The 26,130-nt window shown below is 39.0% G+C and overlaps 1 protein-coding gene across 1 annotated transcript in view; it reads right to left on the bottom strand.

The window, feature by feature from the left end:
* The window catches only part of dop1b (DOP1 leucine zipper like protein B), a 60,731-nt gene that overhangs the window by 28,316 nt on the left and 6,285 nt on the right, over window positions 1-26,130 (bottom strand). The window contains exons 3-18 of the mRNA XM_061971388.2: window positions 22,684-22,865; window positions 22,428-22,598; window positions 16,086-16,275; window positions 15,903-16,001; window positions 15,685-15,808; window positions 15,453-15,562; window positions 12,369-12,480; window positions 12,162-12,282; window positions 8,455-8,574; window positions 8,222-8,327; window positions 6,447-6,683; window positions 6,077-6,369; window positions 5,587-5,963; window positions 3,043-3,314; window positions 2,819-2,971; window positions 924-1,015 (exon numbers count right to left, since the gene is read on the bottom strand). Coding sequence (XP_061827372.2) covers window positions 924-1,015; window positions 2,819-2,971; window positions 3,043-3,314; window positions 5,587-5,963; window positions 6,077-6,369; window positions 6,447-6,683; window positions 8,222-8,327; window positions 8,455-8,574; window positions 12,162-12,282; window positions 12,369-12,480; window positions 15,453-15,562; window positions 15,685-15,808; window positions 15,903-16,001; window positions 16,086-16,275; window positions 22,428-22,598; window positions 22,684-22,865 — 2,759 coding nt within the window. The remainder of the gene's footprint in view (window positions 1-923; window positions 1,016-2,818; window positions 2,972-3,042; window positions 3,315-5,586; window positions 5,964-6,076; window positions 6,370-6,446; window positions 6,684-8,221; window positions 8,328-8,454; window positions 8,575-12,161; window positions 12,283-12,368; window positions 12,481-15,452; window positions 15,563-15,684; window positions 15,809-15,902; window positions 16,002-16,085; window positions 16,276-22,427; window positions 22,599-22,683; window positions 22,866-26,130) is intronic.

Below are 26,130 nucleotides of genomic sequence, written 5' to 3' on the forward strand. Positions count from 1 at the left end.
TATATATATATATATATATATATATATATATATATATACATATATACATATATATACATATATATATATATATATATATATATATATATATATATATACATATATACATATATATATATATATATATATATATATATACATACATATATATATATATATATATATATATATATATATATATATATATATATATATATATATATATATATATATATATACATATATATATATACACACATGTACACATATACCGTATTTTTTGGACTATAAGTCGCAGTTTTTTTTATAGTTTGGCCGGGCTCCAGTGCGACTTATATATGTTTTTTTCCTTCTTTATTATGCATTTTAAGCAGGTGCGACTTATACTCCGGTGCGACTTATACTCCGAAAAATACGGTACTGTATATATATACATAAATATGTACCGTATTTTTCGGAGTATAAGTCGCACCGGAGTATAAGTCGCACCGGAAAATGCATAATAAAGAAGGAAAAAAACATATATAAATCGCAATGGAGCCCGGCCAAACTATGAAAAAAACTGCGCCTTATAGTCCGAAAAATACGGTACTTGTTTGTAGTAATAAATATGATTAGAACATTCCAGCATTATGTTTGTGTTCAATTACAGTGTGTGTTTATCCTAAACATTTCTGCCACTTCGTTATATGGCATTTTTAAGTCTTTTATTTTTATTTTTGAGGGACATATACCACAATAACATTGTACTGTGGCCTCAGTATTGTGATATTGTACCATGAGATTTTGATACCATTTTTGCTTTTCATGTTTTTTTGCTCAGTTTTTGTCTCTCCCACACTTGTGTCATGGCCGATTATTCAAATTGGACAATGACATTTGTCTGAAATTCTGTAGCAGTCATTGATTTGTTTTGATAGCGTTAACATACTATATGCACTAACCTGTCAAAGGAGCGACTGTTTCTGTTTGCGTGAACCTCACGGGTCAGGTGCCAGAGGGTTGTGAAGCGGTGTAGGGCTTCAAACCTAACAGCCTGGGTTAGAAAGAGACACAATTTACAAATGTTTATCTTATTTTTTAGCAGAAGTTAAATATAAACATCAATACTAGTGGTTCAATAGTAGAGTTGCATAAAATAGACCATATAAGATCCACATTTAGCCAAAGCTTTTAATAATTTTTGTTATATCATGATAATGATTGTTGATGACACATTCTAGCAGCGTCCCACAAAAATGACAGCGACAAGAGAACGAATACGTCCTCAACGCACTGTAGCGCCCTCGTTAGCATATAACCTCCCTCCACAGTGCGAGTCACCAGTCCTTACCTACACTATGTTTCTTTTCTGACAAGTATCTTTATCACTGGAAGGTAAGGAATCGCTATACATGCTTCACTACACACTAAAGGAGGATAAAATATCAAACAAGCAAACCGCTAAGCTATAGCTCTTCAATGTAAACAGATGGGTGGACGGATCGATACATATATGGACAGTAACAATACCAAATATAGTATCAGTATATGGTCAATACTACAGTGATTAGATTGATATTTTTTATTATTCTAAACTTGCTTATTGTCGTTTTTGTTGTTGTTTAAAAATTATTATGGAAAACCAACTTTTCCCAGCTATTGGTGTTGTTGTGTATTTGGGATCTGCATAAATCCCAAAAATTTGAAAGAAAGTAAAAAAAAAATTAAAGTACCACTGATAGTCACACACACACTAGGTGTGGTGAAATTAGTCTCTGTGCAACCTACTAATACAAGTCTCAATCAATCAATCAATCAAAGCATTTGACCCATCCCCTTGGTCACCCAACCATGCAAATTTTGCATTTCCTTTGGAAATCGAGGTCCCAGAGTCTGGAGGAAGACAGGAGAGGCACAGGATCCACGTTGCCTGAAGTCTAGTGTAAAGTTTCCACCATCAGTGATGGTTTGGGGTGCCATGTCATCTGCTGGTGTCGGTCCACTCTGTTTCCTGAGATCCAGGGTCAACGCAGCCGTCTACCAGCAAGTTTTAGAGCACTTCATGCTTCCTGCTGCTGACCTGCTCTATGGAGATGGAGATTTCAAGTTCCAACAGGACTTGGCGCCTGCACACAGCGCAAAATCTACCCGTGCCTGGTTTACGGACCATGGTATTTCTGTTCTAAATTGGCCCACCAACTCCCCTGACCTTAGCCCCATAGAAAATCTGTGGGGTATTGTGAAAAGGAAGATGCAGAATGCCAGACCCAAAAACGCAGAAGAGTTGAAGGCCACTATCAGAGCAACCTGGGCTCTCATAACACCTGAGCAGTGCCAGAAACTCATCGACTCCATGCCACGCCGCATTAACGCAGTAATTGAGGCAAAAGGAGCTCCAACCAAGTATTGAGTATTGTACATGCTCATATTTTTCATTTTCATACTTTTCAGTTGGCCAACATTTCTAAAATCCCTTTTTTGTATTAGCCTTAAGTAATATTCTAATTTTGTGACACACGGAATTTTGGATTTTCATTTGTTGCCACTTCAAATCATCAAAATTAAATGAAATAAACATTTGAATGCATCAGTCTGTGTGCAATGAATAAATATAATGTACAAGTTACACCTTTTGAATGCAATTACTGAAATAAATCAAGTTTTTCAAAATATTCTAATTTACTGGCTTTTACCTGTATATATATATATATATATATATATATATATATATATATATATATATATTGTTATAGAATAGAATAGAGTAGAAATTACTTTATTGATCCCAGCAAATTTATCACAGGAGGCATCAATAAACATCGCAATATGGATTTTAGGCCATAACATCAACATTCACCTTTTCCTTGTGCAATAGTGCCTGGCAGATAATGTCCTCACAGATGGTTGCTGATGGAGCCAAACAGTGAAGCCGGTAAAAGAGTTCCACGCAGGAAGTGTGCTGTTCTCGACGATCGGTGTCCAGGTGGCTCCAAAGCACTTGGGCTACCCTCTGGGTCAAAACACAACATCTTCACAACCGCATTCACAGACTTACTCAAGTAGTACAATTATTTCCCAAACCTGATAGAAGTCTGTGCCCTCCTCTATGGCATAAAGCAAAGCAGGATAAATGGGGGGAACAGTGATCATCTGCAGCTGCCCACTCAGCGGGTTGGAATCTGACATCTGGTAGCGTCTCCTCTTGTCCTGGATAACCAATGCTAAGGACTGGGAGTGGTTGATGAGCTCCAACAGAGAGGACACGGCTGTGTGTTGAACTTTGTAGTCCTTTGACATGCAGCAGAGCGTCATCAACGATCTGAGCCACATCGGCAAGCTCTCCACATCACCTCCTACACATGAACGACAAACTCTGGTTATATCGCAACTCTTTTCTGTTATTTTTTCAAGGAACAATCATTTAAAAAGTAAACTTGGATATACTTTAGAGCAGGGGTGTCAAACTCATTTTAGATCTGGGGCCACATGGAGAAAAATCTACTCTCAAGTGGGCCAGAATGGTAAAATCACGGCACGATAACTTAAAAATAAAGACAACTTCAGATTGTTTTCTTTGTTTAAAAATAGAAAAGCACATTCTGAAAATGTACAAATCATAATGTTGTTGGGGTTTTTTTACACTTACATATTGCAGTTAATAATTTATTTGTTGTTATTTCTATTTTCTGAATAAATCATGTGATAATGTTCATCAGTCAACTCATTGGTGTTAATTGGTGTTAATTTTCATCCATCCATCCATCCATCCATCAATTTTCTACCACAGATTGTCCCTCAAGTTAAAAAAAATGATATCAAAACAAATTACAGGATGCTATTTATGTAGTTTGATCATTTTCCTCGACTGATGTACGAACATCATGTGGTTTATTTTGTACATATGTAGTATCATCTATAAAGATATAAATAATTTCTATTGCGATATCCAGTGGACACATTTAGAACAGCTGTTTCTTTCATTAAAAAATTTGAGGTAATTTTTTATACTTAGCTAACTCATCCCGCGGGCCGGATAAAACCTGTTTGCGGGCCTGATCCGGCTCTCGGGCCGTACGTTTGACACCCCTGCTTTAGAGTAATCAGTGTACAGCTGGTTCAGCAGTATATATTTAGTAGCCACTGAAAAAAGGTCAACGTACAGCCATTATTGTGTCCAAATATATTGTAATGCAGTTGAATGGAGATAAGTTAAATACTTTTGCCTGGCAGGGAAAAAACATCACTCAGACTAAGGCCTGTCCCTTTAGACCGCCCACAAGCTCACTGATAAGCCTTCTGGCCCCGCCTTCTTACCATGCAGCAGCTGACCAATCAGCAAGGAGAGACATATTTGTGATATAAATTGTTTAAAAATGTTTGCTGTGTTGGTGTCAAAGGTAAACTATACTTTTTTTGGAATTTTGCCTATCATTCACAATCATTATGTAAGACATGACGACAAATAGATTTAAAAAAAATGCATTCTAACTTGTAAATAAATGTAAATAAATGTCTGCTTACAGCGGAGCCAATGGGAGGTCCTCTATTTCGCCCAAAAAACCCAATAAATGACCATTCAAAAACCACCAACAACACTCCATTTAAATTTTGTGATTTGAATACTAACCGAGTGTTTGTGATACTGTTATTATTAGTGCTAAGGCAGATTAACTTTTTATAGCGGCACTGTGATCACAAGCCTGTGTACATTTTCGACATAATCAACTGGCAAGGTGTTTCCTTACTTCCTTGCTCCCTGGAAGTTTATTGTAGATCATAAATAATGCATCTCAACTGGACAGAAGAAGTCTGAGGACGTATTCCAACAAGTTGGTACACTTTGACAGCCATTTAGGACCCGGAAATGTCCAAAACGACACGAAAAAATGCTTCCCACCCCGTTTCTTCATGAGGATTATGATCAGTCTTCATCTAAACATCCTAGCAGTCGGCATCCTAATGACAGCAGACATTGTACAGTAAATTATGTTTTATTATGTTTGTTGTCATGTAACTTTACAAGCCGACCCAGATTTATGTTTGTCGTCTTGTAACTCTACAAGCAGACCCAGATGTATGTTTGTTGTCTTGCAACTCTACAAGCCGACCCAGATTTGTGAGACCTTGATGAGAAGCAAAATAGCTTGTAAAATGTTAAATAATAAATGACAGGGTGCTTTACATTAAATTTAACAACAAACCTAATTGCCTTACCAGACACACGTATCACAAATATATTTATAATGGCGGTGAATATCACGTCAGGCTCTGGTGGTCTACGGGTTAGAGTGCACGATCATGAAGTGAAAAGCAGAAAGATGTGGTTTCGATCACCGTCAAACATTTCAGTTTCTTTTATTGGTAATTTTGCCCTAAAAATAATACATCATTTGTTTACCTTGTATTCTTATTAATCCAAAACATACATCTAAAAACACTTAGGTTTGAGTCAAATAGTATTCAAATTGTTTAACAAAAATTAAAAATCGGGAAAAAAAAAACATGCATCAAAACACGCTGTGCGTATTCAAGTCAATTGTGTCCCCCCAACTTCTGAAATCCAAATGTCGTCACTGGTCATACACCTAATAAGTGGAAGGAGTAGAATAATACAAATCAACTGACCTGTTTGACCAAACATGTCCGTGTGTACTTCCAGAGTCTCCTCTTCGCTCAGGTAAACAGGAAAGGTGGTACACTCCAGCAGCAGGTGACAGGTGGCCGTAAAGGCCTGTCGACACGCCTCAGAAATCTCAGCCCTGCCCCGCGGTCTGTAGCCAGCAGCCCAATCCAGACATTGCCCACGCTCTTTTTTCTTCTCGGACAGCTGGGCATCTGACCCAGGCTGAGTTTTGACTTTGTTAGGAGTGAAGAGTTCTGTCAGTTTGTCTTTAATTTCTAATCCTCCTAGGCTTAGAAGCAATGTCTTATTATCCACAGGGGCAGTGGGCTGGGGCTTTTCCTCCTGTCTTCCAACATCCTCAACCTGTACCAGCAGGTGTCTAAACCCCCAAAAGAGAGAAAGGATTAATGGAGAATAGGTGCTATTTTTTTCTAAATATAGTTGTGCTCACGTTCTATATGCATTGTACATTGACAAACAATATGTAGCCACCTTGCGGCTATAAAGGCCAGGATGTCCTGTAGACATTGGGTTGTGGTGTTGACACTGCCTCCCCTTCTCCACACTCCATTACCAGCTTTGCCATTCCCTTTAGAGCCCATGACAGGCGGGAGATGCTGCTCTGACGGTGAGGCGCTAATCCCCAGCCCGCTGTCCTCTGATCGGAGTGTTGGGTAGACGCCATCTGCAGGCTCTGCCTCAACCCTATCTCTGTTGGACTCTTCATCACCATGGTGACCATTCCTCTCTCCATCACTGCCATCTCTTTCTTCGTCCTCGATATCCTGGTTACGCAATGAGGACAGGCAATAAAACACTGAAAAACTTTCCACTTGACAGAAAGTGCTGGTCAAACTTTCACCTGATTCATTCTGCCATCCTCCTCTTGCACCTCTAACTCTGTGTCCTCTGTGTGGGCTCCTGTCTCAAAGTCCATGAAGGCCACAGGCATTTGGATCTTACTCAAGACTTTGAAGCAAGCACGCAGGCCTTGTGTAACATCCTCCAAGCTAACAGAGTCAATGTGGCTGCGCAGGGTCCGCAGCATGACGCCCAACATCTCAGGTAGAAAGTGGGACTGGATATCAGCATGGAGCTCCTTTGGAATAACATAGGCCATTAAAAATTATGCTCTTTAGCATTTATTAATCAATTTTGCTCACTGAGATGTGGCTCAATCTTAACACTCGCTACAAATGAACCTCTGAACTTATTTATCTATGTATGTATATGCTATTTTATATTACTAGCATATTACCGTATTTTTTGGACCATAAGGCGCACCTTATTATAAGGCGCATTAAAAGGGGTCATATTATGATTTTTTTCAAAATTTAAAACACTTCCTTCTTGTCTACATAACATGTAATGGTGGTTTTTGGTCAAAACGTTGCATAGATTATGTTTTACAGACCATCTTCAAGTCACTTTCTGACTGTCGCTACAGGATACACCGCTTTGTGGGCGGTCTTATTTAGGTGGCTCTACTTCAACAGCGTTTTCTCCCCGTCATCTTTATTGTACCGGTGTAGCATGCAAGAAGTGTCCAAAGATGGAGCTAACTGTTTTAATGATATTCAGACTTTAATTAAATCAATAACGGAGCAGCATCTCCTCATCCGTGGCTCACTAGTGCAACAAAAACACCAGAAAAGTGTCCCGTAAAAAACTGTCCAACTGGAACTCTCTAATAACTAAAGTTTCGTGGGTGAATTATGTAATACCACTACACCGGTAGTTTTTAGCGCTTCCATAGCGATTCTACTGACAGATATAACTTATAATTTTATGCTAGTTTATGTTATAAATGGCAACAGCGGAGGATGAATGCCCTATAGCAAGAGAATAGAGAAAAAAAAGAGGCTTATAGACTACGGTGTCTTCTCGGACTACAATGGCGGCGAGCACACATTTTCAGGACTTATGCAGATCCCAAATACACATCAGCAGGTACCAGAAGGTAAGAAAAGTTGCTTTTGCATAATATTGCAAAACAAAACGCCAGAAAATGTGTCTGCTAATAGGTACCATTTTGCGGTCCTTATACACACACAACATAATATGTATGTTGAAGCACGGTACGTCTGACTACAATAGCCATAATGCGTACTAAAACATTTTGACCCATTTTTGAGCGCTGTGGGTAATTTTCTATATTCTCAATGGAACATTAAAAGTTTTGGTGTTGTTTACTGGCGCCATCTTGCAGTCTATACGTATCTCTTATGTGTGACTGCCATCTACTGGTGACACTTATCATTACACCATGAACCAAATAAAATAGCTTCAAGGTCGGTAAGCACAACCAGAATTATTGCGTACATTAGGCGCACCGAGTTATAAGGTGCACTGTTGATTTTTGAGAAAATGAAAGGTTTTTAAGTGCGCCTTATAGTCCGAAAAATACAGTACTGACATATGTCCATAATTTTTTTCTATCATTTAAACATTGCTATTAAATAAACACAGGAAGCTAACAAATGTATTAGTAACTGCTGTGACACAACATAAACACAACAGGACAAATACCAAGAACCCTTTGCAGCACTAACTCTTCCGGGACGCTACAAAATACACCCCCCGCTACCACCAATATTGTATTGGGAGACCCCTAATAAAAACAAAGTAGTTCCTTACCAGAGGAAGAACATCCAGCAGAAAAATTATGAGATTGGACATTTCCGTGACAGAGGGAGCAGGACAACTGATGTCTCGAGGTGTAGGCAGATCATCAGCTTTGTCACTATTAAACAGAAATAATAGGAATTATATTAAAAATGCATTAATTTGGTACAAGCATATTACTTGGGTGCTATCTTGAAGGTTAATGCAATATATTGTGTAGTCAATAATGGATAAGTCTGCCTCACCTGAGAGAAGTGCAGAAGCGCTGAGTCATGTACTCCCACAGGTATTCGCTGTTCATGGAGCTCACGAGCATATTCATCGTCTTTATGATCTCGGCTGCATTCTTGTTCGCTTTTATCATGCTGTGAAAATGGCGCCAGATATACAACTTATTCCACTCTCAAGAAACAAATTAAATCCAACTTCATATTTTAACCACATTTCCAGCAAAGCATTACAAGCTCAAGAATCGTTCTCTCTGGCACTCATCGAGGGCGGACGCTCCCTTTTCCTCTCCCTTAGCTCTCCTGCGTGCTTCTCTGTTTTGTCTTGTCTTAACTTTCTTGTTGCCTCTTTTTGCGCTGCTCTCTAAAATCTAAACAATGGAATTGATTAACTGGCCTCTCAACGAAATTACAAGATCTCGGGTTTAGAGGAACCTGCCTGTCTTGACGGAGCGGTTGTTGCTGGACACACAACGGACTCTAGGAAGAAAAGGCGTGCCGCGAGCCTAGCGACCCTTTCAGTGGAGGACGTTGAGGATAGCTACTGATTCGGAATTATGACAACAGGACATCTGCTGATTGGAGTAAGTGTTGCTCTGGTTTGTCAACAAATTGGAAGTTGTCTCTCATGGACACAAACCTGTTGTTGTTGACTTTAGACTGGCTGGCGGTTGGGAGAGCACCAAGTTCGCAGAACAGAGACACGCTGCATGCTTACACACACATAAAAACACGAAAAATACAAGCCACACACACACCCTACCCTCCATCCCACGCTTCACCCCACATTATATGATAGACGAAGCGGCGCCCGTAGTGGCTGGAAGATTCGGGCCGGATGCCCGTCCCCTTACACCTCTTTCCAAGTCTTGAGTTGTATGTTGTCATTTGTATATCTGCTTTGCTATCAAGTTTTTTTCTCACTCCTGAGACTTTTTCTTTTTTCTCATCCTCCCGCGGAGTCTACCTTTTTCCCACCTTTTACGGGGCGCCGTAGTGGCGACCCATCAGCGTTCCTCTTCTGTAACCCTGTACAGCAGTGGTTCTTAACCTTGTTGGAGGTACCGAACCCCACCAGCTTCATATGCGCATTCACCGAACCCTTCTTTAGTGAAAAATAAAATGTTTTTTTTTCTTCAAGTTCAAGACAAAGTTATATGTTTTTGGTAACACTTTAGTATGGGGAACATATTCTAACAAAAAAGACTTAATTTAGAGTTACTTGGACACTAGGGGAACATATTCTAAGTAACAAAGACTTGATTTAGAGTTATTTGGTTAGGGTTAGGGTCAGGGTTAGAGGGTCAGTGTTATAATAAGGCCATGCCGAATAAGGCATTAATAAGTACTTCATAATGACTAGTTAAGAGCCAATATGTTACTAACTTGCATGTTAATAAGCAACTAATTAATGGTGAATATGTTCCCCATACTAAAGTGTTACCATGTTTTATTACTGGTGCACAAAATGAACCGTGCATGAACATCACCTTGTTCAAAGAACAAAACCAACACAGTGCATAAACTCACAACAAATTACACGCCTGCAAACCAGTCAGCTGTTGTCGTAAAATTCAAATTCAAATTCAAGACAAAGTTATATGTTTTTGGTAACACTTTAGTATGGGGAACATATTCTAAGAAACAAAGACTTAATTTAGAGTTATTTGGACACTAGGGGAACATATTCTAAGAAACAAAGACTTAATTTAGAGTTATTTGGACACTAGGGGAACATATTCTAAGTAATAAAGATTTAATTTAGAGTTATTTGGTTAGGGTTAGGGTCAGGGTTAGAGGGTCAGTGTTATAATAAGGCCATGCCGAATAAGGCATTAATAAGTACTTCATAATGACTAGTTAAGAGCCAATATATTACTAATTTGCATGTTAATAAGCAACTAATTAATGGTGAATATGTTCCCCATACTAAAGTGTTACCGTGTGTTATTACTGGTGCACAAAATGAACCGTGCATGAACATCACCTTGTTCAAAGAACAAAACCAACAGTGCATAAACTCACAACAAATTACACACCTGCAAACCAGTCAGCTGTTGTCGTAAAATTCAAATTCAAATTCAAGACAAAGTTGTATGTTTTTGGTAACACTTTAGTATGGGGAACATATTCTAAGAAACAAAGACTTAATTTAGAGTTATTTGGACACTAGGGGAACATATTCTAAGAAACAAAGACTTAATTTAGAGTTATTTAGACACTAGGGGAACATATTCTAAGAAAGAAAGACTTAATTTAGAGTTATTTAGACACTAGGGGAACATATTCTATGTAATAAAGACTTAATTTAGAGTTATTTGGTTAGGGTTAGGGTCAGGGTTAGAGGGTCAGTGTTATAATAAGGCCATACCGAATAAGGCATTAATAAGTACTTCATAATGACTAGTTAAGAGCCAATATATTACTAATTTGCATGTTAATAAGCAACTAATTAATGGTGAATATGTTCCCCATACTAAAGTGTTACCATGTGTTATTACTGGTGCACAAAATGAACCGTGCATGAACATCACCTTGTTCAAAGAACAAAACCAACACAGTGCATAAACTCACAACAAATTACACACCTGCAAACCAGTCAGCTGTTGTCGTAAAATTCAAATTCAAATTCAAGACAAAGTTATATGTTTTTGGTAACACTTTAGTATGGGGAACATATTCTAAGAAACAAAGACTTAATTTAGAGTTATTTGGACACTAGGGGAACATATTCTAAGAAACAAAGACTTAATTTAGAGTTATTTGGACACTAGGGGAACATATTCTAAGTAATAAAGACTTAATTTAGAGTTATTTGGTTAGGGTTAGGGTCAGGGTTAGAGGGTCAGTGTTATAATAAGGCCATGCCGAATAAGGCATTAATAAGTACTTCATTATGACTAGTTAAGAGCCAATATGTTACTAATTTGCATGTTAATAAGCAACTAATTAATGGTGAATATATTCCCCATACTAAAGTGTTACCATGTGTTATTACTGGTGCACAAAATGAACCGTGCATGAACATCACCTTGTTCAAAAAACAAAACCAACACAGTGCATAAACTCACAACAAATTACACACCTGCAAACCAGTCAGCTGTTGTCGTATCCGTAATACGCTGATAGGGAGAAGTTTGATTTTACACGATGAGTCGGGTGTGTTTTGACCTCCGCCGAACCCCTGAGGCCGACTCACCGAACCCTTAGGATTCGATCGAACCCAGGTTAAGAACCACTGCTGTACAGTGTTTGTTTTTCCAATCTTGAACAGGTTTGTGCTAAAAACAAATGTTGTTGTACTTGTACAATAACAAGAAAGATCCATCCATCCAAAGGAATCAACGTCAACAGCCGCCAACGAGGCATACCTCATACGAATGGTCTCGATGTGAGCATTATAGATCTTCAAATATACCTTTGTAAGTAGCAAAGTCGAGATACATTTTAATTGCACGGGGTTTGAAGGCTAAGTCCCAACAGTCTCATTCCTACACTAGTTTTTCGATTTTGTGTTTATAATCAAAACTTCACCAAATGGCTAACAGTCACTCACAATGCTAGTCAAGGATCATCTGATATTTTTTTCAATTTGCTGTAAACATTGTACATTGTAGTGGCTTTTGAAGTTTTGAAGTGAAGTCACGGCCGGTCAGATGATGTTCATGGGTTATACTTGGCCTGTGGGCCGCAATTACAGTATTTGTTCTCTGCACTGCCCTCACCTGGCCAACTGGTTGCTTGACAGCCCCGAGCTGGGGATCGCTTTCTCCCCCACCATCTCCTGACAGTAGCTGTAAAAGGCTCGCACCACCTCCAGCAGCACATTGCTCAAGACAGCTGGACCTGGAGAGAGAGATGCCATCCATACAAACCCAATAAAAGAGCGAGTAATTCAATGTGGTCATCTGCTTGTGTGCAGTTCTGCTTACCCAACTCCGGTTTATCCAGCAGGCTGGTAATGATGCGAAAAGGCCTGAGGTAGCCGATCACATTCTCCGGTTTGCTTTCCACGTCTTTCTGTTTGAGGATGTTAATCAGACCCTGGAGCCACGCAGACACCACCAGATGGGAAAGAGGGTAACAGGTAAGAAACAAATATTACATGAAGAACTATGTAAACACATGTGACCAAGATTTGAAATATTGTTTGCATTACAAGTTGTGTCCAAAACCTGTTGTCTTGACACTGACAGAAGTCAAAGAATAATCCCAAAGAGACACCATTTTCTTTTTCTTCTTCTTTTTTTTTCACAATGGCTGAGGGAATTTTAAGAGGTGTTTCCCATATTAATTTAACTGTTAAGTAATTCAGGCTTAAGCATAATTTGTGTGCAGACATTAAAGCATCTATTGTACGGCTGTCAAAGTTTACGCATTAACTGATGCAATTAATCACAAAAATGATTGCATTAATCGTGTATGAACACAGATAAATCACGCAATTTATTTTCACCGTACATGCATCTTCATCTTAACCGTGGATGGTTACCAGAAAAGCGGCACAGGTTTTTATACCGTCAGTGATTAGGTCTATGCATATGTCAGTGCAAACAAGAGTGAGGAGACTGCGACTGTTATGCTCGCTGAAGAATTGCACTTCATTTTAGATAAAAGCAAAGTAATTTGCATACTTTGCATACACCTTCTTTGAAATATTATTGCAGAATTGTTCAAAATGTGCACTTCAGACTATACTGTTACCAAGTTTTGAGCAAATAAATGACGTGCATTCATGTAAAATATTTAAAAAATGAAGGTGCTCAGTAGTCTGGGGTTCAATCCCAGGCTCGGGAACTTTCTGTGTGGAGTTTGCATGTTCTCCCCGTGACTGCGTGGATTCCCTCCGGGTACTCCGGCTTCCTCCCACCTCCAAAAAACATGCACCTGGGGATAGGTTGATTGGCAACACTAAATTGGCCCTAGTGTGTGAATGTGAGTGTGAATGTTGTCTGTCTATCTGTGTTGGCCCTGCGATGAGGTGGCGACTTGTCCAGGGTGTACCCCGCCTTCCACCCGATTGTAGCTGAGATAGGCTCCAGCGCCCCCCGCGACCCCGAAGGGAATAAGCGGTAGAAAATGGATGGATGGATGTTTGCATATGACCGGGGCACAACTACCTACTTTTTTAGGGGTATGCAAGGAGCCCCCATCAGCTAATAAACTTACTATTGGGTTGCAGCTTCACGTCTCAAGTGAGGTTAATTTTCTTTTTTAAATAATATATAATAGGTATAATGGGTTTTACAGTGTAATAGCTTTCGCTAACCTGAATATTTACAAGCATCCTCTTGATACATTGACAAAATTGATCAAACTGCCTCTTTGAAAAGCGTTTTTTTTGTTCACCGGATGAGCGGAGGCATAACATGTGTGTATGTTTGTGTGTGGGTGTGCGTGTGAGAGAGAAAGGGGCAAGACAAGGAAGCAGCGACACCTAATCACTGATGTGACTCTATTATTTATTTTATCTAGTGCTTTCGAATGATTAACCTTTTAATCAGATTAACACACTTTTGGTCTGACATTACTCATGATTAATCACATTTGTGATTAATCATAATTATTCATACTTTGACTTGTGATTAATCACACTTTTGAATTGTGATTGATCATGATTAATCACACTTTAAAATTGTAATTAATCACACATTTGAGTTGTAATTAATAATGATCTATCACACTTTTGAATTGTGATTAATCATACTTTTAAATTGTAATTAATCATGATTAATCACAGGTTATTATCTGCTTACATAATTAAAATTAACCTTAAAACACACACACAAAAGACACAAATGCAATTTTATTGTGAGAATGTTATAGAGAAATATTATTTTATTATTTTTACTTGAACGCATGTTTTTTTATTTGTTAAAAACTTGCCCACAATTTTGTCTCAAGTCCCGTAAGGGTTTATTTTGAAGCAAAATTTGCAAGTGAGCCCACCAGTCTCCTCGTGGTTTGCACTGACGTATGTATTGACCTGATCACTGACCATATAGCAACTTGTGCTGCCTTTCAGATAACCATCCGCAATTAAGGTGAAGGAGCATGTACGGTCAAAATAAATTGCGTGATTAATCTGCATATATACAGTACAGGCCAAAAGTTTGGACACACCTTCTCATTCAATGCGTTTTCTTTATTTTCATGACTATTTACATTGTAGATTGTCACTGAAGGCATCAAAACTATGAATGAACACATGTGGAGTTATGTACCTAACAAAAAAAGGTGAAATAACTGAAAACATGTTTTATATTCGAGTTTCTTCAAAATGGCCACACTTTGCTGTGATTGCTTTTTCGCACACTCTTGGCATTCTCTCGATGAGCTTCAAGTGGTAGTCACCTGAAATGGTTTTCACTTCACAGGTGTGCTTAAAGCTCATCGAGAGAATGCCAAGAGTGTGCAAAGCAGTAATCAAAGCAAAGGGTGGCTATTTTGAAGAAACTAGAATATAAAACATGTTTTCAGTTATTTCACCTTTTTTTGTTAAGTACATAACTCAACATGTGTTCATTCATAGTTTCGAGGCCTTCAGTGACAATCTACAATGTAAACAGTCATGAAAATAAAGAAAACGTATTGAATGAGGAGGTGTGTCCAAACTTTTGGCCTGTACTGTACATGAATTATGAACTATTTTTTTGATTACTCACATGAGTTAACCCGTTATTTTTGACAGCCCTAATTTCATCAATTTACAAACAGCTGTTAAGTACAGAAAATGCCATGTCGAAACACCTCCCTGCTCATTGCCTCTTCTAGAATTGCATACCCACTTTTTGCAGCACTGCGTTTGACATTCTGACAATAAAATGGCATCTGTGTCAAAAGATTGGGATCGTTTTTAAAGTTAAATTAAATCATGCAAGCAAGTAATTAACTGTGATTAATCACAATTAATCAAGAATGGAATTATTGTAATCAGATGTTTAAAATATATTGTTTGACAGCACTATAATTTTTAATTAAATCAAACATTTTTGTTCAACACTTGAGTGAGGTACCTGCACAATAAAACCGCAAGAGTATTTGTTAAAGTAATACAACATGTGCTCCTCCGATGAAGTAGACAGGGTCGGATGTGGTGCAACCATTTCCCCTTTTGTGTCTGTGCCTGAAAAAAATGCAATGATATGTATAAAAACCAGAAATTACAGCAAACTGGGAAAACCAGAAATTGACTAAACATTACCACAGATGTAGCTTCAAAAAAGTGACTCATCACACATCAGTTACCTAGGAGCCATGCGTAGAGACGCCTGTTGAGGGACATGTCTCTGCGGAGCAAAGTAAGTAACGCCGCGGAAACCACTCTGGTCATGTCATCTGTGCTCATAACAATACTGGTCTCTGCTGGGTCCTGAACACAAACAATGCAAAAACGTGTTGTGTTTGTTTGCTGGTGTGTTGTCCACAGAAAATAATAATGAAGTTATTGTTCTGAGTTTACCTACCAGGCATTTGGCAAACGGGAAAAAGAAGAGCAGGATTTCAAGCATGTTTCTCTGTACCAGCACATTTGAGTCTTGCAAGGAAAGACACACAGACCTCACCTGAAGACAGACAAGAGACTATACTTTGAAACAACCGACTACGTTGCGGAATTCATGTCGCAGAATACCAGCAAACGCGCTCACCACCAAGCGATGGTCGTAGCCGAGCATGTGTTTCTGCTGTTGCAAGGGTAAGGTGCGGTCGAAGTGTGTGACAATAAAGACAGTGGCGGGCAGTCGTGCTATCGGACTGACAAGTACGGAACCCCACAGCGCTCCATAGAAGACCTGCTGACCCACCAGCAGAGACAACTTAAGCAGCAAGGCATCAGTCCTGCACAAAGATGTCAAAACATTATACAGAATCTCGCAAAAATTAGTACACCGCTCACCTTTCAGCAATCATTTTTCTCAAGGGACAATAGTACAGAAATGAAGAGTGGACATAGTAAATTGAGAAGTCAGTGCACAGCTTGTATAGCAGTATTACTTTACTATGTACTGTCTAAATAGTTAGAACACAAGTAAGTACCCTGTCCAGGTGAGTTTGTGGAAGTTCACAACGCAACAGTAAATGTTGTAAATCATTGTCCCCTCAATGAACCACAGCTACCCTGTGCCGACAGCTCTCATACAGCTCCAGATCGCTTGACTGTAGACAGAACACAACGATCTTGTTCCGCACTTGTTGGCAGTAGGAATGTAACGATAGGAAAAATTCCGATCTCGGTTACTGTGACCCAAATTGTCACGGATATCATTATTATCGCGGTATTGTTAAATGTGCTCATAATGTATTTATACACAAACTAAACTGTTTTAAACAAATTTTATTTAAAAAAAATATATAATAAATTGACACACAAAATGCAAATGTAATATTGTTCTGGATTCTTACAAGACAATGTTTTATTTTAGGGTTTAAATGTTTATTTTTTTCCATTTGAATTTGTAAAAGTTTTTTTTTTTTTAAATCATAAAGAAAAATTGTGTGTTCACCATGCTTAATGTCTGGTTTTGTGACGTCACAAGGGTTTATTTTCTGTTGTAGACATGTTTGTCTTAATAAAGTTTTTATTAAAAAAGGAAAAAAAAGTAAGTATACCTATATGTATTAATTTAAAACACCTAAAAGCAAACATGTCAAGCTGGGGTGACAGTAGTGATACGAGACCTTGACTATCGTAATGTTGAGCAACCTACGTGCTCTTTGCTTTTCTCTTTACTCCGAGAGAGAGCCATATATCCAGCCATTGCAGATGGCTTTATTCAACGGAAGTAAAGCCTTACAAATTTTTTAGAATGCAAAAGGTCAACTTATTTATTTCGTATTAATGTGTGGCTGGAATAGTGAATGTGTGTATCAATGTACCGATATTAGTTATTGCTGTTTTTTGTGAACATTTGCATCCATCCATCCATTTTCTACCGCTTGTCCCTTACGGGGTCGCGGGGGGTGCTGGAGTCTATCCCAGTTGCAAACGAGCGGAAGGCGGGGTACATCCTGAACAAGTCGCCACCTGATCGCAGGGCCAACACAGATAGACAGACAACAATCACACTCACATTCATTCACTAGGGCCAATTTAGTGTTGCCAATCAACCTATCCCCAGGTGCATGTCTTTGAAGGTGAGAGGAAGCCCGGGTACCCGGAAGGCACCAACGCAGTCACAGGGAGAACATGCAAACTCCACACAGAAAGATCCCTAGCCCAGGATCGAACCCAGGACCTTTGTATTGTGAGGCACGTTATTTGAAAATGTGTACTTCTGTAAATGATTAATGGGATCTTCTGTTTGACTTTTCCGTTTGTTTATTTTTGCTGTACAGAACAATCAAAGAGGACATGGACTTAGACAATGCAATTTAAAGGACAGCAGACAAAAAAAATGACACAAAACACATTATTACAAGTTTGGATGATCATTTAAAAACAAAGTATTTTTATAACCTATATAAATAATAAATAAATAAATAAACGCACGCGCTGAAACTGCAGTTGTTGTGATTGATTTATTCTGCCTTCATTGCAAATAATTATATGGTAATAATAATATTAAGCTTTCCCAATTGATATCCCACTCATAATTTACAATTACTGGCGATTCTGCAAGCAATTTGACAAGATTAGAAAAGTACATCAATTGTGAATGACATATTCATTCAAGTAACTGCTAAATAAGATTGTGTGGTGTTTTTTGCTGTTTGAATAGACCGTGAGGACTCTTTCTGGGACATCATCAGGATTGTCAGTGTGTTTTTAAAGGTACACGACCCACTACAACAACCATTCTCAGGCATAAAAATAAATCCACCATTAACTAAGTCAGGAATAACAGCTTTAAAATGCTTGTCAACACGTGACACATATTAATGACAACCATCTCCTATGATAAATCTAGCTCTTAGCTGCTTCCTCCAAAATAACCAAGAGAACACGAAAAAAAAACTGCTGGAGGACTCTCGCCATGAGCTCAGTTCTTAGAAGAATGCAGCCGCAGAATTGAGACACAGCTATTGTGTTACATTCCTCCAAGTACAGATCGATCACTCTGTGCTATCTGTGCAAAATTTAATATCTTAATTGCTCAGACAGTAATGGGTTTATACAAGTTTAGATTGTGGTATGTCATTTCTTAAAGGGGAACTACACTTTTTTGGAATTTTGCCTATCATTCGCAATCCTTGTGGTCGATCCACAAGGATTGTTCTGCCAATCAATACCTCAATGCTAACCAGGGGAAATCACACTTCAACGACTGTCGTTGGTATTGACAGTAGGATTGCTTGTTTGCATCTCAACAGTTGTTTTTCTCACTACGATAGGGCGAAACCATCCTTGCCCAGGCGCACCCTCTTGGTATTGGAGGATAAATATTTGGGGTTTGGGCACCAGCCGGACCAATCTAAGTCTATGAGCATGAACTGATGAATCCTACTTGGATGGGAGGCGAAACAGCTTCTAAAACAAACCAAATAATTGCGATCAATTGAATGCCTTGAGATTAAATGTGTCTTGTTTTCATGTTAGCATTCCAGCTAGCTAATCAGCTAGAGCGAGTCGGTCCGTGAGATTTCAAAGTGCTGTTATCAATCAGTTTTTATCCGATAATTTAATTAAAACAGTAATAGTAACCAACAGAAGTTTTACCGAGGTTATCATTAGTACTGTTTATCGTTACATCCCTAGTTGCCAGTTATTTAGACGAATATGGTCGTGTTGTTTGTTGAGTCCTTTAATGTGTATAAAAACTGTGCAAAATTCTGAATTAAAATGAAAAATTAGTTTCCCAAATTCCCCTTTAATTCCATGAATTTAAATTAAGGTTGCAAACATTAAAATTCCAATTCAAATGCAAGGAAGTAAAACTGAAATTCCATAAAATTTAAATTAATAATTTCACTGTATTCCAGAATCATGTACCGTACTCACCCATTTCTCAACCGATTCAAACAGTATCAAAGTCAAAATGTCCAACATATTCAGGATATTTAACACTCTCATTTGCATGCTACATACCAGCATGCTAACAGTTAATATGCTAACCAATTTTGTTAGTAAAAAAAATACAAGTCAAGGATCTTGTTACTTAGCGCTACTGTCACAGCCCGATCCGTTTGGTTAACGAAATTATCTATTCATAACGTCAAATAAGCAATCACCACAGGTTAAAAAATACAATTCATTAAAATTGTCATTATTCAAATTTGAAGCTGCCCTTTTTATATTACCTTTGACTATAAGTGACATTTTAATGGTTACTTTGCCGTAATTAAATATGCTTTCTTTTCACGCTAATAATTAATGTGCCGATTTTTATTTATTTATATTTTTGCTATTCAAATACTTTGAATATAATATAAGTTGTTTTTTTGTAATATATTTATGCCTCAAAGTCATAAAACTGTAGTAACCCAGCAGGAAGTTGTTGTGGATGGGGCAGCTCTGTAAATTGGGCAATGACATGCACTATATATATGCTGAGTGTCAGCTTGTTAGCCAATTTGTCGGTATATAACTAAAAGTCATGAATACCGGTAATGTTATTTTCAAACTAAGCAAAATGGTGGAAAAATAATGTATTTTCCTGAACGCTTTACTTTATACAATCATCTAAAATAAAGGGAATTTGTGTTTAAATATAGTGTTTGTGAAATATTTTTAGTACAGCCGTCCCTCGCCACATCACGCTTCAAAGTTTGCGGCTTCACTCTAACACAGATATTTTGGGGGAGAACATTTTGTTTTGTTTTGAAACAAATCCCACATGTTTTTGGACTATCAGGGGTGTCCAAACCTGTTTCACTGGGAGTAGCAGATAGAAAAATCTGAATATTCGGTAGCCATTTTGATATTTTTCACTTTCAAAACCAGTGTGTTATATAGATTTTTCAAAGAAAAAGAACCTGCATGTCAGCTTTGTGTTATCAATGACAATATTTCAACTTTTTCCTGTTACATTATACCTGTTTTCTCTTTTATTTAAATGTTTATGCGTTTTTTTTTGTTAGTAATTGTATTTTTGAATGTGCTGCTGTCCGTAGCTGCGGAGCGAAAATGGATCCCGGGCCACACTTAGGACACCCCTGGGCTAAATTCAGCATTGTCAAGCATAAAATGGCGTAATGAAATAAAAACAATAATAGTATTGTAGTATTGACCACAAGATGAGACCAAACCAATCAGAGCATGCTGTTCAGTACCATGGCTCGGCCTGAGGCAACAGTCCTATAATGCATTAAACAAGTGTAAAGAGGGCTATTTTGATATTTTTCATGTCAAGAGGGTGCTCATAATATTAAATACGATATTTAGAAGGTCTGATCTCGCTATAAAAATATTAAGATTTATATTGAATAATTCCTACTTTGTAGAAATCAATTTACCATCATCATTCTTGGAACCAATTATTAGCGATAAATGAGGGATTACATTGTTTAGGCCAAAACCTTTGTTTAACGTTACAAATTATACCTGCTACTCGGTTTAAAGGGATTTCTCTGAATTGCAATTGATTTAATTCCACTTCTCATCACTGAAATTCAACATTCAGTCAGGTGAAGCCAATTCAATTCAATTTTTTCAAATTAATTTAAATTCCAAATGTTACACAGGCCTGATTCACGTACAGTAAATCTATTGTGCTATACACTCACTACTCTAAAGTATATCCAAGTTTCATTTCTTTATTATTGTCCCTTGAGAAGATAAAGTATGATAAAACAGGGTTGCTGAAGATGAGATATGGCGCATAAGGACATTATTCACAGATTTTCACTTTTTCAACATTTTATGATACAGCGTTATTCCAAAATGGAATAAATAAATTTTTGTCCTCACAATTTTACAGACGTACCCCATAATGACAATGTGAATTTTTTTTATTTGAATTTTGCAGATTTATTAAAAATAAAAAAAACTCAAAAATAACATGTACATAAGTATTCACAGCATTTGCTCAATACCTTGTTGATGAACTTTTGGCAGCAATTACAGCCTCAAGTATTTTTTAATACAATGCCACAAGCTTGGCACACCTATCTTTGGGCAGTTTCTCAACTTCTCAAGCTCCATCAGGTTGGATGGGAAGCGTTAGTTTTCATCCAGGATGTTTCTGTACATTGCGGCATTCATCTTTCCTTCCATCCTGACTACCGTAGTCTCCCAGTTTCTTCTGCTGAAAAACATCCCCACAGTATGATGCTGCCACCACATTGCTTCACTGGGGATGGTATTGGCCTGGTGATGAGCGGTGCCTGGTTTCCTCCAAACATGACGCCTGGCAACCACGCCAAAGAGTTACATTTTTGTCTCATCAGATTTTGTTTCTCACGGTCTGAGGTGCATTTTGCAAACTTCTTACTAAAAAATGGCTTCCGCCTGGCCACTATAACATACAGGCCTGATGGGTGGATTTCTGCAGAGATGGGTGTCTTTTTGGAAGGTTATTCTCTTTCCTTAAAGGAATGCTGTAGTGCTGACAGAGTGACCATCGTGTTCTTGGTCACCCCCCTGAATAGACTAAGATGAATGCAGCAATGTACAGAGACATCCTGGATGAAAACCAACACTTCCCATCCAATCTGGTGGTGCTTGAGAGGTGCTGCAAAGAGGAATGGGCGAAACTGCCCAAAGATAGTTGTGCCAAACTTGTGGCATTGTATTCAAAAAGACTTGAGGCAGTAATTTCTGCCAAAGGTGCATGAACAAACTTTTGTGCAAAGGCTGTGAATAGTATGTATGTGTCACTATGTACATGTGATATTTCAGTGTTTCAGTTTTAATACATTTGCATATTAAAACAATTTAAATTCACATTGACATTATGGGGTATTGTGTGTAGAATTTTGAGGACAAAACGGATGCATTCCATTTTGGAATAAGGCTGCAACATAAGAAAATGTGGAAAAAGTGAAGCGCTAGGAATACTTTTCGGCTGCATTGTAGTGTAGATATGGCTAACAGACTATAAAGTCCAGTATACCTGTCATTGACCTCCAGTCCCTCCTCCAGGCCCGGTAGTAGTCCTGTTATAAGGGCCTGAAGACTGGGCAGCAAAGCCCTTTGCAATGGAAGATAGTAACGCTCATACAGTGTGAGCAGGACAGGTTTCACTGCTATGGCCGCGTGGCCTAACAGCGGGAACAAGCCAGAGCTAAAAACACACAAACATACAGTATGCACGATGTAATAAAAAATGTGTTTCTCTCCATTTTAAACCTTTTAGCTTTTTCCTTTACCTGTAAATGAACAAATCCTTGGCAAGCCATTTCGTTCCGATGATTTTGAAGATGACCTCGTAGGTCTCTAGAGCCTTGAGGTGTACGCCGCTGGGTAAGGCCGGGTGCAGGCACTGGGCCAGACGTTTGCCGATAATCAGCCTCTTAGGCAAGAGGGAGTAGCGCAGGTTACTCTGCAGGGCCTAACAGCAAGGGAGAAAGAAATTAATCATTAAATAATTAATACAATGTGTGTGCTTTTATACCTAAAGTGCAGTACATTCAAGCACTCTTGGTAGGGATAGGCCTGGACTTGGCACAAGCACACGCATTATTGTATAATCAAACATGCAATTTTGGGAAAAATCGCATGAAAGTGCTGAAAAGATCAAGCTGAACCTAAATGTTAACAGGTGCCACGCTATTTACATAGCATCAAGTAGCAAAATATAAGACTCAAAGGTTCAAACCTGCAAAATAAGCTAAAAAAACAGCATACTAACAAGTTAGTGCGCGTTAAGTATCAAAACATATGTATCTGAGGTGTATGCCTAGAAAAGGAGCTGAAAAAAATAGCATGCTAAATTGGGGTGTCTCTATTAGTGTTGTCCCTATACCAATATTTTGGTACTGGTACCGTTACTAAAATTATTTCGATACTTTTTGGTACTTTTCAGTACTTTCCTAAATATAGGTGACCACAAAAAATTGCATTATTGGCTTTATTTTAACAAAAAATCTTACGGTACATTAAACATATGTTTCTTATTGCATGTTTGTCCTTAAATAAAATAGTGAACATACAAGACAACTTGTCTTTTAGTAGTAAGTAAGCAAACAAAGACTCCTAATTAGTCTGCTGACGTATGCAGTAACATATTGTGTCATTTTCCATTGTATTATTTTGTCAAAATTATTAAGGACAAGTAGTAGAAAATGAATTATTAATTTACTTGTTCATTTACTGTTAATATCTGCTTACTTTCTCTTTTAACATTTTCTATCTACACTTATTTTATAATGTAATAATCAATTATTCTTCTGTTGTTTGATACTTTACATTAGTTTTGGATGATACCACAAATTTGGGTATCAATCCGATACCAAGTCGTTATAGGATCATACATTGGTCAGATTCAAAGTCCTCATGTGTCCAGGGACATATTTCCTGAGTTTATAAACATAATATACATTTTTTTAAAAACGAAAGAAGATGTTGAGATGCCAAAAAATATTGACGTAATCATAGTAGTATTAACTAGATACGCTACTGTACTTGGTATCATTACAGTGGATGGATGTTAGGTGCAGATCCACCCATGGCGTTTGTTTACATTTTCACACCGGTGAGCTACGGTGTGTAGTGAAATATGTTTAGCTATTCCTCATCCTACAGGGATGATACTTGTAAGAAACGTACTTTATTTGTCGCCATGGAGGCGAGGATTAGTGATTTAGAAGTAGCTAAAACACTGCCGACTGGGGCTGGACTTTAGCCGCTAGCTAGCTAGCCATGTCTTAAAGCACCTCTTCCGGTGGCAGTTTCAGTGTTAGAACTTCACCTTTATTGTTAGTTTTTAAGCCAAAATGCGTTTGTTCTCCCTTTTCTGTCTACACACTGTGTCTGCTTGGAAAAACTCCGTGATTGTGCACAACAGAACATGCTAGTCTGCTTGTAAACCAGCAATGACACAACGTCAGAGGCGGTATAGTACCAAATATGATTCATTAGTATCGCGGTACTATACTGTGGGGAGGCGGGGCCGGTGGACCGACAGCGAGGCGTGCTCCGCCGGAGTCCGCTCCAAGATGGCGGCGAGGAGGCGTGGCCGGCATTCCAACAGGGAGGCAGGGCACACCAGAGCCCGCTCCAAGATGTCGGCGAGGAGGCGGGGACGACGAGCAAGCGGCGAGACGGTGCGCGCCGAGAGCGACGCCGCAATTGTGACCAGGTGCGGGGATCGCGCACCTGGTCACAATCAGCTAATCCCCTCGCAGTGTCTAAAAGGACAACAGCCGAGAATGACGAAGAGAAGGAAACGGAGAGAGACTGGGAGAAGAGAGAGAACCAGAGACAGACACGGAGAGAAGCGGATGCGGAGCGAGCGCGCAGGAGAGCCAGAGGGAGGCGAAGACGTACGCGGCTGAAAAGCAGGCGGCGGAGCGAGAAACAGGTGGAAGTGCTGAAAAGCACAAAATAGACTTTTATTATTGAGAAATAAAGAAGTCTAAACCTGCCCGCAGCTATGTCCTTCCTAAATGGTCCCGGAAACCCACCCGACAGCCTAGGACTGTCACATATACTAATACCGGTATGCCGTACAACCCTAGTGTGGAGAAAAGCAGGCAATGCTCATCACCTGCTTAATACAATCCCAACAGTGAAACAAGGTGGTTGTGGCATCATGCTATGGGGGTGTGACTAGGGATGATGTTCGAAACCGGTTCTCCCGATTGTTCAATAAGAAAAGAACCGATTCCATGGATTCGAATCCCTTTTTGAGAACCGGTTCCCGTTATCGAAGCCACTATACCGTATTTTCGTGACTATAGTGTGGAGTGAAGTGAATTACATTTATATAGCGCTTTTTCTCAAGTGACTCAAAGCGCTTTACATTGTGAAACCCAATATCTAAGTTACATTTAAACCAGTGTGGGTGGCACTGGGAGCAGGAGGGTAAAGTGTCTTGCCCAAGGACACAACGGCAGCGACTAGGATGGCGGAAGCGGGGATCAAACCTGCAACCCTCAAGTTGCTGGCACAGCCGCTCTACCAACCGAGCTATACCGTCCCATAGGGCGCACCGTATTAAAAGGCGGCGTGTCAGTTACGGGTGCTATTTCTGTATTTAACGCATAATAAGGCACAGCGTATTTTTGGGCGCAGGCATGGTTAAACATACGCTAATTTAAAACATACGCTATCTTAAAACATAAAGTTAAAGTACCAATGATTGTCACACACACACTAGGTGTGGCGAAATTTGTCCTCCGCATTTGACCCATCCCTTGTTCACCCCCTGGGAGGTGAGGGGAGCGGTGAGCAGCAGCGGTGGCCGCGCCCGGGAATCATTTTTGGTAATTTAACCCCCAATTCCAACCCTTGATGATGAGCGCCAAGCAGGGAGGTAATGGGTCCCATTTTTATAGTCTTTGGTATGACTCTGGATTCAGTAAGAGATTCGATAAGGAATCGGTTCGATAAGAGGATTCGATAATGGGCTCGAACTCAATAATTTCTTAACGAACATCATCCCTAGGTGTGACTGGCTGCAATTCAAGGAAAGATGAACACGTCCAAGTACAGCGATAACCTAGAAGAAAACCTCTTCCACAGTGCTCAGGACCTCAGACTGGGCCGAAAGTTCACCTTCCAACAAGACAATGACCCTAAGTGGCTTCGGAACAACTCTGTGACCATTCTTGACTGGCACAGCCAGAGCCCTGACCTAAACCTAATTGAGCAAC

Source organism: Nerophis lumbriciformis, linkage group LG13, assembly GCF_033978685.3.
Source record: "Nerophis lumbriciformis linkage group LG13, RoL_Nlum_v2.1, whole genome shotgun sequence".
Taxonomy (NCBI): domain Eukaryota; kingdom Metazoa; phylum Chordata; class Actinopteri; order Syngnathiformes; family Syngnathidae; genus Nerophis; species Nerophis lumbriciformis.